The 14526-nt window shown below is 39.3% G+C and overlaps 1 protein-coding gene across 2 annotated transcripts; it reads right to left on the bottom strand.

Annotated features, from left to right (window-relative positions):
* Nucleotides 1-401: 401 nt before the first annotated feature.
* LOC148874927 (myb family transcription factor PHL6-like) lies at nucleotides 402-8023 on the bottom strand. 2 transcript variants are annotated; one of them, XM_088963887.1, is made up of 7 exons: nucleotides 7738-8023; nucleotides 4967-5211; nucleotides 4135-4211; nucleotides 3996-4032; nucleotides 3775-3826; nucleotides 3403-3472; nucleotides 402-1119 (listed from the first exon to the last, which is right to left on the bottom strand). In XM_088963887.1, exons 2-7 carry the CDS (start codon nucleotides 5202-5204, stop codon nucleotides 751-753), a joined length of 843 nt encoding a protein of 280 aa, XP_088820013.1. In that variant the 5' UTR covers nucleotides 5205-5211; nucleotides 7738-8023; the 3' UTR covers nucleotides 402-750. The 2 variants fall into 2 exon arrangements, with proteins under 2 accessions (XP_088820013.1, XP_088820011.1); XM_088963885.1 differs by having other exon boundaries at nucleotides 4967-5215; nucleotides 7738-7990.
* Nucleotides 8024-14526: the final 6503 nt, after the last annotated feature.

Here is a 14526-nt window from a genome sequence, read left to right as displayed (position 1 = left end):
TACATCTTAAAACACAAATCTCTATAAATTACCCAAAAAAAAAATCATCACAATCAGGCGTGAGAATGCAAAATTATGACCTACAGAAATTTGCACACATTTGATGTACAACCTTTGATCCAATCACTGGGTGAAACTAATCAACGGTCCAACCACCCAAGGGTCAGGTCAGACGGTTTATAACCAGATCAATTTTTTACCAGCTTCTGGATTTTTCCAAAACCAAACCCAAAATCTTAGCACAAACGATTCAACAACCGGGTCTCATACACGAATCTGGGAGAGAGCGAACTTGGATCTACCGCATAAAGCTGTCAAATTCCCCGTTCGGGAGTTTAATTTGACGCAAAATTCTGAAATGGTTTGAGTATAAACGGACGGCATAACTTGGATCCATCGCATAACCTGTTAAATTCCCGTTAGGGTTCTATTTCTATAGTATGTGATGGAGAGAAAGAACAGTTGGAAGGTCAAAATGGCCTTCTTCAACCCAAGTATGAAAATAGCATAAAAAACGAACACCCAATTCTTTGACACGATTATCACACTAATCCATAGACTACATTAAAAAACTAAAGCAGCCCTGAAGTGCAAATACCCGACACACAAATTAGTCTCATGGAACACTGCCCGAAATGTTTTCAGATGCTCCTCATCATCAAGGATGCCCTGGAATAAAGATCAAAATGCTCAGTATTGCAGATGCGCAGAGCCCAAGCTTGAAACAATGTGTTTAAGAACCAACCCCAACTAAGCACATTCTGGGCCTTCACTGACTCGCTGCTTCTTCACCACCCTCTCACCTGAGCTCTCACCTGGGGATGAACTCTTGCTGGCAGAGGCATTCTTGGCTTGGGGATGTTCCTTGGAAGCATCAACTTGGGCTGGGGTCTCAAGTTCTTGATTGGGGGAGTTGGAGGTGGGAGCAGAATCTGATGCAGTGGGAGAAGGGGTACATGCTTCAGTCTTCTCAGATTCTGGACAACCGTCAGTTAACAAAGGGACAGAAGTGCCTGCACCAGATGCTTCTGCAAGAACATCACTAGAGCTCTTTTGTTCTTCAGTTATCTTTGGGGGTTTACTATTGTCTTCTTTTCCTACCTCCAGTTGCCTCTGGACCTGTTGTACTTTGAACATAAAAAAATAATAAATCAACGGACAGGTGCTCTACATGTCCAGACATGATTCAACAGCGTCAAGGTTGAAATTGAATACTCGAACACCACATGCAGAGGCTCAAAGCTTGAAATTGAAGCAAATGAATTTTCTCTAAAATCTGAATGTAAAAATTTATATTATGCAATGAGGGAATACTCGAATATTTTTAACTACCACCAACGGAATATGACAATCAAGAACAGCGTTGTTGAAAATGGTTACCTAATTTAAGTACATAATCCCCCCCCCCTATTTCTGCCACATGATCCAAAACCACTGACAGGGAACCCTCTGGATTGACCACCTGTTCAATCCTCCAGTCAAAGTCAAAGTCAACCCATTAGAGAGACCAGAAGAACATGTGGAGCCCCAAACTTACCATATGAAAGATTTCTGTCTCGACTGGCAAAACCAGTTTCCATTGTAACGCAAACTCTTCATAGATACATTGTCTCACAAGGATGGCAACAGGGCAGGTTTGGGGAGGGCTTAGTAAATTCTAGACCCCACCCACCTCCCTAAACCTCCCAACCCATACCTGCCCAAAACCTGTAGCAGTTGGATTTTGAGAATCCAAACCCTACCCGCACATGAAAATGCAAAACCCTCCCTGCATTCAATGGTAGGGTGGGTCGGGTTTGGACCCACATCTAATTTCCTATTATTTGCTGTTATACATAAGCAATAAATAAGTAAAATAACACAAATAAAAAACAAAGTTTCCAATTTTTTGATTAAAACATGTAAAAAAACACAAATTATCAATTATCCTTCACTTAAAATTCAAGATATTATTAAATTCAGCACCTAATACATAAATTTTATATGCTTTCCAAAAGTATGTGGGTCGGGGAGGTTGGATTTAGCCTATATTGTATCCTACCTGTACCCAAAAGTATGTACTTAAAATTCAAGATATTATTAAATTCAGCACCTAATACATAAATTTTATATGCTTTCCAAAAGTATGTGGGTCGGGGAGGTTGGATTTAGCCTATATTGTATCCTACCTGTACCCAAAAGTATGTGGGTCACAAGGAATAGTTATACTCAGTGATTTAAAAGGCGCACCTCAGGCGCACAGGCGAGGCACATTTTAGGGTAAGCACCTCGCCCAAGTCCTAGGTACAGCCCATTCACAAGGTGCATGCCTGGTGTGCCTTTTGAAAATTTTCCGCTTTTTCCTTTTTTGAGTCTGGCGGCTGGGCTGGGAGCTCCGTCCCCGGAACCCTATGCCATGCCCCTCGAGGCTAGTTCGCTTGCTCACTAAAGCTTCGAGAACCCCCTATTTGGTAATGTTGTCCATTCATTCATCCAAATAAAATATCTTCTTAACAACAATTAAAACTATAAAATCATTATTTTTTGTGTGAAAGCTAAGAATTTAAGGCCCTAACATGGACTTGTTTGGGCTTGCCTCGAGGGGCGTGGCACAAAGGCGGCTCGTAGAATTAGGAATGTAATATGTCACATTAGCTATGAGAAAAAAAGAGATTGTGGGTTTTATATGCTTGAAAATATTTTATATGTTTGATTTCATTTTTAAATTCTCATTTGAACATGCTTTACATATTATGTTTATGTATTTTAATTTTAGATAATAGGTTTTTTAAAACATTTATTTTAAAACTTAAGTTTATATTTTTATTAATATTATGTTTTATATTTTTTTATATTTTTTAGCTTTTTTTTAATTGTGTGCCTTGCCTCAAAAAGGCGCGTGCCACTCCTTGCACCTTTTGCTTTTAAAACACTGGTTATACCTACCATATATTCTAACCCTAAGGGTATCTTGAATGCCATATCAATTGTCCATATACCTGAGGGCATCTGGAACACCATCACATCTCAATTCTCAAGGTCTTCAAGGCCAAGGTACCTTAGTCCCAAGTCAAGTACATCATAGATGTATCAACTCCCCCCTCACCCTCTTTCATGCAGAAAAATTAAAGAATTCTTGAAAGCCTGTTTGACTATTTGTGAATGCTACATGGCTTCCTTGTGCCTTAGGTTTTGGATCTCAAAGATGAGAGGGATTTTGAATTCAATTTGGATTTTGTCATGGGTGTAGAGGGGGGTAGAATGCAAGTTTGCTTTGTCTTTCCTTTTTCATTTTCCTTTTTGGAGACTTCAGATCATTCTTTTGTGCACCCTTATACTTAATGGTGTACTTTGATTACTTACAAAAGGGAAAAGAGAAAATTTGACTTTGAAAATGCCGGTAACAAATTTAAAGAGACTTGCCTCCAACTGCTCGTGCAGACGCTTTTGCACCTCAGCCTGCAGCTTGAGAGTGTCCATTTTTTGGATCTGACTGCCAAAAAATCCCCACATCATCTCAGACATGTCTCTTTAACAAGCAAAAGAGCAGTAAATGTGTTGACAAACTACAACCATCCAACCCTTTGTTCTACTTGATAATTTGGGATGTTATGAAGAACACAAAAGGTAACGGGAAACATCTCATGATCAATACAGTAGTACCTGGATGTGCACCAATGTAGAACCATGGAAGGGACTTTCAAGGTGTCAGTTTTCCTAAACTTTAAAGTATTTTAAGATCATTTGCTCACAGAAATGTATGTTACACAAAAAAGAAAATACACTTCTACTTACGAGGAGCCTTCTGTTAGTTGAACCAAAGCACGTGCTTCTCTCCCCATTTTTCCTACATTTACAATACAAAATTAATTCTTCCACAAGTTTTTCATGTGAACACATACTTGAGATACTACTATTACTATGGAAAGAGCTACCTAATTCACTTTTTAATAACTTTTTTAATCAGTAATTTACTTCAAATTAATAAAAGAATGTTCTAGGTCAGAGATACATACCATGAAGTTCTGGATGGTGTGTTGCAAGACGATATTTCTGGATGCAATATAAAATAGAGTTCAAACACAGGTAGAAATATAATGTAAGTAATAAACACATGAAAGAAAGGATGTTTCAAGGATGGCTGTGTATATTTACCTGTAAGTGGCTTTTGACATGGAATGTAGTCAAACCTAATACACCCATTGCCCTGAGAACACCTTTAGGAGTGGCCTCTGTGAGTACGAAAAAGATAAAAATGAGAATATGAAAAGTGGCTAAATAAAAGTCCTCATATTTAGACTCCTGATGATAACATGGTTGGAATTCTTTTCTTTCTTTCTTGAAAAGCTTGTTCATCGATGTTATTAAAGAATTACCACAATCCCCTTCCCCACCAGAAATCTACATTTTTGGGTACTATGTACTACTAGAAAATCTATTTGGTAATTCCATAAAGTAAATAATTCACAAAACTATCTAATCATTTCTCAGATTCAAGTTGCAGTAAATTGACTCACAAAATGAAAGGAAAGAAAACCATGAACAGGACTTCTCAAAAAGAAAACTATAATGGAGTCTGGACACCAAATTCCAGATTCTGAGATGTTGCCCTCTGAAACAGAAGGTGGGCTATGGTACAACAGTTGGGTTGATCCATTGCAACCTTTGTGACCAGGGTTCAAATCTTGGAAACAGCCTTTTTTATGTGCAGGGGTAAGGCTGTGTATATCTGTCCCTCCCCAGACCCCACATTGGTGAGAACCTTGTGCAATGGGCTATCGAGATCTCATCTCAAAATGTCTTCTAAAACACCTTTCTAGTCCACCATTAGGATTTCTATGCCATGCATCTAGACTTTTGAAAAAATACAATTTTGTACTGATTGACTTCACAATCACTTCCAACATCTACCAAGCATCACACATGGGACATCACATTCACAATATACCAAACTCAAATCAGATGGGCTTTGGTTGAGATAACTCACTGTCTGGACCACCAAGTTTTGCCACAGCATCCACAAAGCGTTCGTGGAGCTCATGTGTCCAACGCAACCGTTGCCTGGTGCTCAGAATTGGACTGTTCTTGCTACTGTTGCTAGTTTCAATAATGCTCCCTCTGCTGCTAGATCCCATTGCACTGTCAGTGCTATTTAGATGCTGGCGAGGAAGTAGCGCATTGCTGCGAACAAGACTTGAACTAGAAGTAGACTTTGGTTGATGCATTTACCATCTACCTATGAATAAGGAACTTAGATTTATCACATCCATGAAGATATATTGTACAATAAACTGTCAATAGCTATTGTATATTGTATGTATGCATACAGAGACACCCACACAGAAACACTGTCACCTTTCCCCAATGGCATCTAACTGCATCGACCATATTTTTATGCATCAGTATATGTTTGCAGAAATATAATATCAGATGAAGAATACCCAGCTGCTGTATCCCAGTGACATCAGATTTTTCTGAAGCTATGTTACATTAACACTTCAAAGTGAGTGCTTTATACATATTGATAAGTGATGACACTGATATTTACATTGAAGCTGAAGCAAGTCTCAAACATGGTAAGGTTTAATATAAATGAATTTACAATACTTGGTAGTTTAGTATGTGTATAACTAATTATGAATTATTTTCATTGTCTAGTATTGTCTGCATTGACATATGCTTCTAGGTTTAATCTGTTTTCTTTTCTAACAGATAATCCATTACATAAATAAAATAAAACTAAATTATTAATTTTTATTATAAAGATAAACAATTAAAATTAACATATTTAATCTGCATTGACATATGCTTCTAGGTTTAATCTGTTTGAAATATTGAAATTAATGGATTTAATATGCTGTTGATTTTTTTGAGGGTAGAATGATGTTTATTTTTAGGAATAATGAACTGTCATGCTTAATTCTTTCAGAGGAAAATTAATGTAAAGATCAGTGCTATTATATGCATGCTGATTAGTATATAAAGCTATGGAACTAACCGAGAATTTTTTTTATTGTAAAATTCTATAGCCTAGACAGGTGACTGGGTGACTACATAGCCGCTCACTTAGAATTGGCTATATGCCTTGACAACTATGAGTTTGCCACCTCAGAACCATCAGTTATCGTGACATAATCCCAATATCCTTGTCAGGTTGGTCGGAAGTGACGAACAAAATAAAGGGAAGGCCTGGTGCTATTAAGCATAAGAGAATCTCAGGGAGCTTGGTTTTGTTTTGAGCTCTTTCATACTGTTTAATACTAAACAAATTCACAGGTATCGATCCTCCTTATGTCCCATGGCGAATTCATTTGTGCAAATGCCCTGGGCTTGTGTTCCATGCTCATAATAACACTAGTTATTTCCAGATTCTCTAACTCAAGCCCAAACTGGAGAACTAGCACCACCATGACCACTGAACAACAAGAGCATGCATCATGGCGAGTTATGATCAGTACATCTTGGCAAAATCGAGGAAATTCATAAGTTTATGCGATCTAAGGCTAATGACATAAAAATCTAGCCCAAAATGAAAAAAAAAAACACTAAATGGCTTTAAACTCATCAAATGCCTGGGACCAAGAAAACAAAATCCAAGAATAAAGCGTTTCATCAATATTCAATTCCCAAAAACAACTTTCTGAAAAGCAAAGAGAAAGGAAAAATATTAACAAAACAAAGGCCTATAGTACATAGGACAAATGGACGTGTACATTCATTTTCAGCTTTGGTTCCTTGATTAACCCTCAAGTAGGTTTTTCCTTGATGAACTATACACACACAAAAAAAAAAAATAATAAATAAATAATTAAATAGCTCACATGTTTGGTGTCTCCATTCCCAAATATGCATGTAAATGAAAACAGAAAAGAATCTGTAGAAGAAACCTAATATTTCTAAAACTAAAGGGAAGAGCAAAGTCCTATTTCCTAAAACATCATAGACCAAAGCCCCTTTGGAATTACAATTTATGTTTTTTCCACTAAAACAAGCTCATAGTAAACCATGTCACTAACAGTTGAAATTTACAAATTGGCGTCATGAGTTGGTAGGAATAGGATTCCAAAGCGAATAAGAGAAGATCCAAAAATACTTAATATAAATCTTCCACCAAAAACCCACTGAGAGTCTTCCAGGAAAGAAATCCCACTTTCTGAATTCAAAGTTTAGCCCAGGCATGCAATTTCCGGTTAAAACGACAAAAAACCATATTACAAACAGATTAGTCACACAAAGTTGCCTCATAAATTGATATTACTAGGGTTCCAAAACCACAGGTAAATGATAATCCCCAAACTACATCAGAAAATGTATATAATAAGTAAATAAGACTCAATAATCTTCTGAGGTAAAGAAAAACCAAACTTATAAATTTCAAAGAAAAAAAAAATAAAAATTTCCTATCAAAACAACAAATAATCCACGACACTATCTCTAACAGCAGAAATCTACAAGTTCATTTCATAGATTGATACTACTAGGGTTTCAGAAAAAACGAAAATTCGCAAGCTTCATTTACACTTACCACAGGCAAACAACTTTTCAACCAAACCCAAATCATCTATTCTCGGGAACCAAAAACCTAGATGCGAATTCAAACACACACACGACCTTCCACTCAAATGCAGAGAATCTAAACTCTAAAGATCAACCAATTCAAACACGAAGAAAACGCAGATCAAGAAACAAAGAACAACTCGGAAAACAATAGAGAGATGAGAAGGGAAAAGAAGAAGAGGAAAGTAAAAGAACCGTTACCCAGATCGAGAATCCTGGAACTCGTCGGATGATAGAGGTGCTCGGAGAACCAAAACCTGAGTTTCAGAGGTTTTGCCAAGACGGGTAGCCGAGATTCGGTGCGAAAAAGGGCTCTCCGGAAAGAAGCTTAATTTATTTAACACGCGTAAGAATATAGCTGTATCTACAGTGTTCGTGTAGATTCCGTACGTTCACCGTCAGATTTTGATCTTGTTCCCCATGAATGGGTCCAGATTTTGTGTAACGTGGATCCAAAGAGTCCTGAGCCCTTGATCGAGGGTTAGTTATATGGACCACCATAATGAGGTGGTTCTTATTTGTTGTGCCATTCAAGAATCGTACGTGTCATTAAAAAGCGGGTTCAGAATCAACGGTCGGGGTGAACAGTCCACAACACATGAAGTGATCTGAGTCATCTGACAATCTAGGGATCCGATGCTTCGTCGGTCCTACCGGAGGATGCAAATCCCTAGGACGTTTCAGATCAACGGTTCAATTGTCAGAGATAAATGTTTAGGCAAAATCCCTTTGTCCTCTTGTGATTCGGCATCTCCGTGACGGACACGGCCCGTTATGCTAGCAGTGCACAAGGACAAATTATACTTGGCGGAGTACAAGGTGGGCCCGTATTTGCCGAGGCATTACCTCTGTTGGATGAGAACTTTTGGTTTTTGTGATGGTAATTTCCCCCCTCCACGGAGACCCGATGGAGATTGTTTTGGCGAGGTGGAGAGAAGGACGGGGATTAATAAGAGTTTTCTATCAAAGTTGGGGCGGGCAGGGAGGGGATGGAGATTGACGTCCCTGCCCACCCCGACTTATTTTTCAACGGTGTTCAAACCACAACAGAACGAGGACTTTGGATTTTAATGGCAACAACAATGGTGTTGACGGAAAGTTTCAAACATCGAGTATTCAGAGGAAAGTTGATATCTATGTCTAGGGCTTTTCATCTTTCCTTATTGAATGCCGATGATACAATCGCTTTTTATTTTCCTTTTAATTCCAACAAATAGTAATGTTGTATGGATGTTTGGAAGTATCCATTTTTTGTGCTATTTTACATTTGTTGTTTGAATTAACTTATATTCGTTGGTCAGAAAACTCCAACTCTTAATGGGAAGATAAAGTCTTCTTGCGGTTGTGGCTTTGGATTTGCAAGACAAACCCAAGACACGAGGCTGTCTTATTCTTCTCTTCCATGTGAATCTTTTTCTTCGTATAGACAAAAAATCTAAAGCTATTAACTCAAATCACAATCCCATTCTCTTGGACACCCTACCCACTTGTATGCCTGGCTCCCTATGTGGGTAGACCATGCAGCATGCCAAGAAATCATAGTCAGAAATTGGAACAAACAACCCCCTGGCTCTACAACTTTCAAAATTACAAAAAGACTAAAGTTCATCAAAAGCGAGTTAAAATCCTGGAACAAAATAACTTTTGGTGACATCTCCCAAAGCAGCAAGACCAATGTGGCGCCTTACAAGAAGAACTCCAAGGTTTGGAAAGTCAGTACAATTGTTGGTTAGCCTATGAGGAAGAATTATGGAGACTGAAATCAAGAGAGCTATGGCTCAAAGAAGGAGACAGAAACGCCTGATACTTCCATCTCCAAACAAAACACAAGTGAAGATGGAATAACATCGAATGGTTAAAATTAGGAGCCCAATCATGGATCTTCGGGAGAGAATAGATAGGGAAGGCTTTCCAAGAGCACACTCTTAAAATATGTGGACAGCCTGAGAACTTCAATCCCAACTCTCTGGACGGGCTGATCCAACTGGTCATCTCAACATCAGAGGGAGATCAACTTATTCACACACCAACAGAAGAAGAGGTCAAAAAACTCTCTTTCAAATGAACCCTCACAAGACGTCCAGGCTTGATGGTTTCACTCCCTTCTTCTTCCAAAAGTATTGGCACATACTAGGAAGCGACCTAACACAACTCATTGTAAATTTTTTTCACAGCCAACACCTACTTAAAGAGCTAAACCATACCCACCTAGTCTTCATACCAAAAAAAGTAGGGGCGGGGTCAGTAAATCAGTACCATCCAATTAGCCTCTGCAATGTGGTCTACAGGGTGCTAGCAAAAGTAATGGCTAACAGGCTCAAACATCTTATTCCCAAGATAATTGCCCCAAACCAGACAACCTTCATCAAAGGCAGAAACATTGTCGATAATGTAATCTTAGCTAAGGAGATAACCCACAAAATCAAGCACTAGAAGGGAAAAACCAGATGGGCAATGTTAAAAGTTGATATGGCCAAAGCTTTTGATAGAATGGGGTGGGAATTCCTCATCCAAGCCCTAAGAAAGCTGGGGTTCCCAGAGAAATGGTGCAACCTTGTCAATCAGTGCATCACCACTGTCACCTACTCAATAAAACTAAATGGGAGCCATCTTGAATTATTTCATACTAACAAGGGACTCCGGTAGGGGGCCCCCCTATCACCCTATCTATTCATAATTGGAATGCAGGTGCTAACAAAACTTCTGGAGAAGGAGGGTACGGAAGGCAGGCTGCAAGGCATAAAGTTAGTCAGGCATTCAAAACCCCTTTCCCATCTCTTGTTTGTTGATGATTGCCTCATTGTCAGTAAAGCCACTCTAGAATCCCTCATTGTTGTCAAATCAACGCTTCTCTAATTTGAGCAAATAGCTGGCCAACAAATAAACTTCAACAAGTCAGGCATTGTTTTTAGTAGGAACACACACAGAACTCATCAGAGGCTCATGGGCCGTCTGGTAGGCATGAAATTAATGCAACCCAGAATGAAGTACTTGGGCTTGGATGGATGAAGCAAGAGGAAGCACTGGCCCTCATGCGAAAATTCTTACAAAAACAGAAAGCCAATTGGACACTTGGAAAACTGAAGTGCTCTCTCAAGTAGGCAGGACTACCATGCTAAAAGCAATTGCCCAGAATATACCTGTCTATCAAATGTCCACCTTGTTATTCCTAAAGAAGACTTTGAAGAGACTGGACCAAGTCCAAAGAAATTTCTAGTGGCAGGGTGAAACAAGCAAGCAAGGAAGCCACAATATCCCTTGGAGTAGGATCTGCAAACCTAAATCTAAAGGGGGGCTAGGCCTCAGGAAAGCAAAACCAATGAACAAGGCATTTTTTGCAAAACAATTTTGGTGGCTGCTAACAGGAGAGCGAAACCTATGGGAGGATCAAATTCAAGCAGAATACTTAAGGAACAAGTCCATCTTTAAAGTCCAACCAAGGAGATCTCACTTGTATTGGTGGCAAAACATCCTATGTATCAGAAATAGTCTCACACCACATCTTTGTTGGAAAGTGGGGAATGGAACTCGCATAAACTCTCATGATGATCCTTGGATCCCAAGCCTTCCCTCCAATAAACCCTAGCCCCAACAACTGCAGGACCCAAGTGTCAGAAATTGGGTGGTTAAAGACTTCATCACTTCTTAGGGGGTTTGGAACTCCCAATCTTTATACCATGTCTTCACAGGTCCATCAGCTGAAGCTATCCTAAACATCCCTTTGACCCCACAAAGCCAAGAGGACAAGCTTCTTTGGAAAAGATCAAAGGATGGGGAGTACTTGGTTCAATCGGCTTACAGAAGTTTCTCAAATTCCGAAACTGTGGGTCCCACTCTAGAACAAATCAGGTGGTCAAAATTATGGACCACAAAATCCCCCCTTCGATGTCAACTCTTTGGATGGAAAGTTTTAATGAGCGGCGTAAAAATGAAGCAGTCAATTTGGTTCCTAAGACACTCGGGGGACTCCTTTTGTGTCCTTTGTGGCACTGCACTGGAAACACAGGTGCATCTTATCTTCGAGTGTCCCCTAGCAAGGGCAGTCTAGCTGTCAGTGCAAATTGGCTTTAACCTAGATGCCTTCACCCTCTCAGGAACACCAGACTTCCTATCTTGGTGAATTGAAAGGAACCTTGAAATGAAAAGCCTCACAGACTTCTCCTTGGCTAGACTGTTAGCCATCTTGAGGGCTATATGGGATCACAAAAATGAAGTAACCTTCAAAGGGAAGTCCCCGGACCCCCTTGAAGTCATAAGAAAAGCCAACCTGTATGTTCTAGATACAAAAGTTAAAAAATGGTTTCAGTTTCACCACCAATTTGAACAAAATGACACCCACCCACAATCTACCCCTCGCATCTCACTCCATTGTGATAGTTGATGGATCTTGAAATCCAACAACGACTTCAGCCTCGATAGATTTATATATAGTCTCCTACACACACAATGTTTGCTTTGCAGAAAGACAATAATGCAATGCCATTAACTCCTCAGAAGCTGAGCTCTAGGCAATCATCCGAGGCCTAAGAAGACTTATCTTGTTGGGTATCAACCATGCTATCATTTTGTCGAATGCGAAGGAGATCTTGCAGAAACTCAAGGAAACCAGAGTAGACACAAGGTGCAATGAACAGGCGCTGAACGAGCATATCAAATTCCTTTCCTTTTTTTGTGGAACTTAAAAAAATTATGTAAACAGGAATGATGTAGGCCCAACTCATATAGCAAAAAGGGCCAATATAAATAGATCTTACATTCTAACTCCTAAACCCCTCCCCCCAAGACACAACTCATACCTCAACATGAGGGGTCTTCTTTTGTATCCTTAGCTTTCTTTCTGTGCAATGGATCTTTTGCTTACAAAAAAAAAAAAAAAGAAAATGCTTCCTAAAGACCTTTCTGTACATCCAATCAAAGAGTGCCATGTAAGCACTCTCTTGTGTTAAAATTTCACATGTGTGAGTTAGAGTAACAGACGTTTCAAACGTATTCCTTATTTTTAGTATATTAAAATTTTAAAACAAATAAAAAATACGGCTAATTTTTTCCTTTTTGATTCAAATATAAAATGCTAAAAGGCTGAGGCGATTCTCCGACTGATAAACTAACTGGAATCAATAATCAAACGATGGAGAATAAGAGTTATGCCTTGACTTTCGATTTCTAGGAATTAAACGCGTGAACACTGAGATGATTCTCCAACTGATAAACACGTTCTTCTTCAGCACCCCTCTTTAGAGGCTTTCTTTCTCTTTTCTCCTTTAGTTATATTTTATATAGAGCATCGTTGACTGGTTTCTGTTTTAACTCCAAAAGGATTTCTCCTTGGTTTTCTTTCATGGGAAGGAAGAGCAAGAATAAAAGAATCAGATCTTTCTCGGAACTCGACGATCGATGGTTTTACTTTGAGTAGAAATAGGAAAAGTAGAGGCAAGTCATTAAGCATCATTTCTTTGACATATTTGCAAAAATATATTTCAGATTATTTTTTGTAATCTTAACTTTCGATGGTTGATCACGGTTAAGATTGGTTTTACTTGCTATTTCTATGAACTTATACTAAAAGTAGGGAAGACGTTTGAAACGTCTGTTACTCTCTCACACGTGAAATTTTAACACAAGAGAGTGCTTACATGGCACTCTTTGATTGGATGTAAAGGTCTTCAGGAAGCATTGTGTAGGAAATCCGGACTCATTAAATAAGGGGAAATGATAAGCAAGAACCATATTTTAGCATCCGCAAAAGGTGCCTTGGCCTTAGGCTTCTTCAGTCTAGGCAATTTTACCAAGCGGTATCTCGGTAAATGATACAATAACATTTTCGTGTCCGTTTTGCAAGTACTTGGCTTGGGAGCAGATCCTGAGCAAAGTCAAGTGGCTGATGCATTAGTACCCAGATGAGGAACTGAGCATAAACATGATGCATCAGTACCCAGCTAAGTGCTTATAACATAGCAGAGACGAGTGTGAATGTGACGGAGTACGACCAAGCGGTTCTGGTGATGATTTTCTTATTCTCAGAACCGAGAGTTGGGATTATGAGCTTCAAGGTTAGAGGTGTAAATCGCCCGGCACGAACTTGACCAGCCCAGCATGGCCTGACACGATGGTCCACGGGCCATGCTAGGCCTGGGGTTTAAGGTTCATGGGCCAGCATGACACAGCACGACCAAGCGGTCCGTGCTAGCCCGCAAGCCGTGGGCGACATGACCCATATATATTATTTATATATATAAATTTATATATACATATTATATAGTTATATAATATTATATAAATTATAATTATATAATAATATATTAATAAAATAAATATTTTTTTTTAATTTTATTATACTAATTTATTTAATTATTGTATATATAAGCAATTTTATACACAAAATTCATATAAAACTAAAATTTTAAGATTTTGTCAAATTTTTAAATAAATAGCTTTGGCCCGATGCTTGGCCTAACCTAGCCCAAGGCTCGGCCCACGACACGGCACGGGCTCGCACGGGCCTGGGCCGTGGGTCGTGCTGGGACGACCCCCAAAATTTTCACCGGGGTGGGGGCACGACCTGTGAACCAACACGACACAGCCTGCACTTTGTGTAGGTCTCCTGTGGGCCATGTCGTGCCAGCCTGACATGTCCCACTTTACACCTCTATTCAAGGTGCGGGTGGAGAGGTTGGGAGGTGAACGTTCATGACCGGTGCCAAAGGTTTCAGGTATACTGTTCAACGAGTACATGCCGGAGTTGGTTCACAATTGGCACAGTGGTTGTCATGGTGTTACTCACACGTCGAAGTAGAGCTCATACTGGACCACAAACACTCTCTTCCTCGATTTTTATATTTAAAAATATTTTATTAGTCATAAAGCTTCAACCGGTTGTAGGTAATGGCCTGTTGAGCATCGTTTGACATGTCAAAATTTTAGTGGACTCAAAAAGAAAGTCCCTCTGAGTCCAAATGCACTGGATCCAGAGTCCCACCAGTGGTAGTATGA

Source organism: Nelumbo lutea, chromosome 1, assembly GCF_056320005.1.
Source record: "Nelumbo lutea isolate HS-2025 chromosome 1, American lotus-T2T, whole genome shotgun sequence".
Lineage (NCBI taxonomy): Eukaryota > Viridiplantae > Streptophyta > Magnoliopsida > Proteales > Nelumbonaceae > Nelumbo > Nelumbo lutea.
This window is presented reverse-complemented; position numbering and strand designations above follow the sequence as displayed.

Excerpts from the sequence above, each read along its gene's own strand:
- LOC148874927 (XM_088963887.1), bottom strand. The coding sequence starts at position 5,204 with ATGCATCAACCAAAGTCTACTTCTAGTTCAAGTCTTGTTCGCAGCAAT. Across the intron at positions 3,827-3,995 it reads ACACCATCCAGAACTTCATG|GAAAAATGGGGAGAGAAGCA; the intron begins GTATGTATCTCT and ends TTGTAAATGTAG. Across the intron at positions 1,120-3,402 it reads GTCTGCACGAGCAGTTGGAG|GTCCAGAGGCAACTGGAGGT; the intron begins GCAAGTCTCTTT and ends AAAGTACAACAG.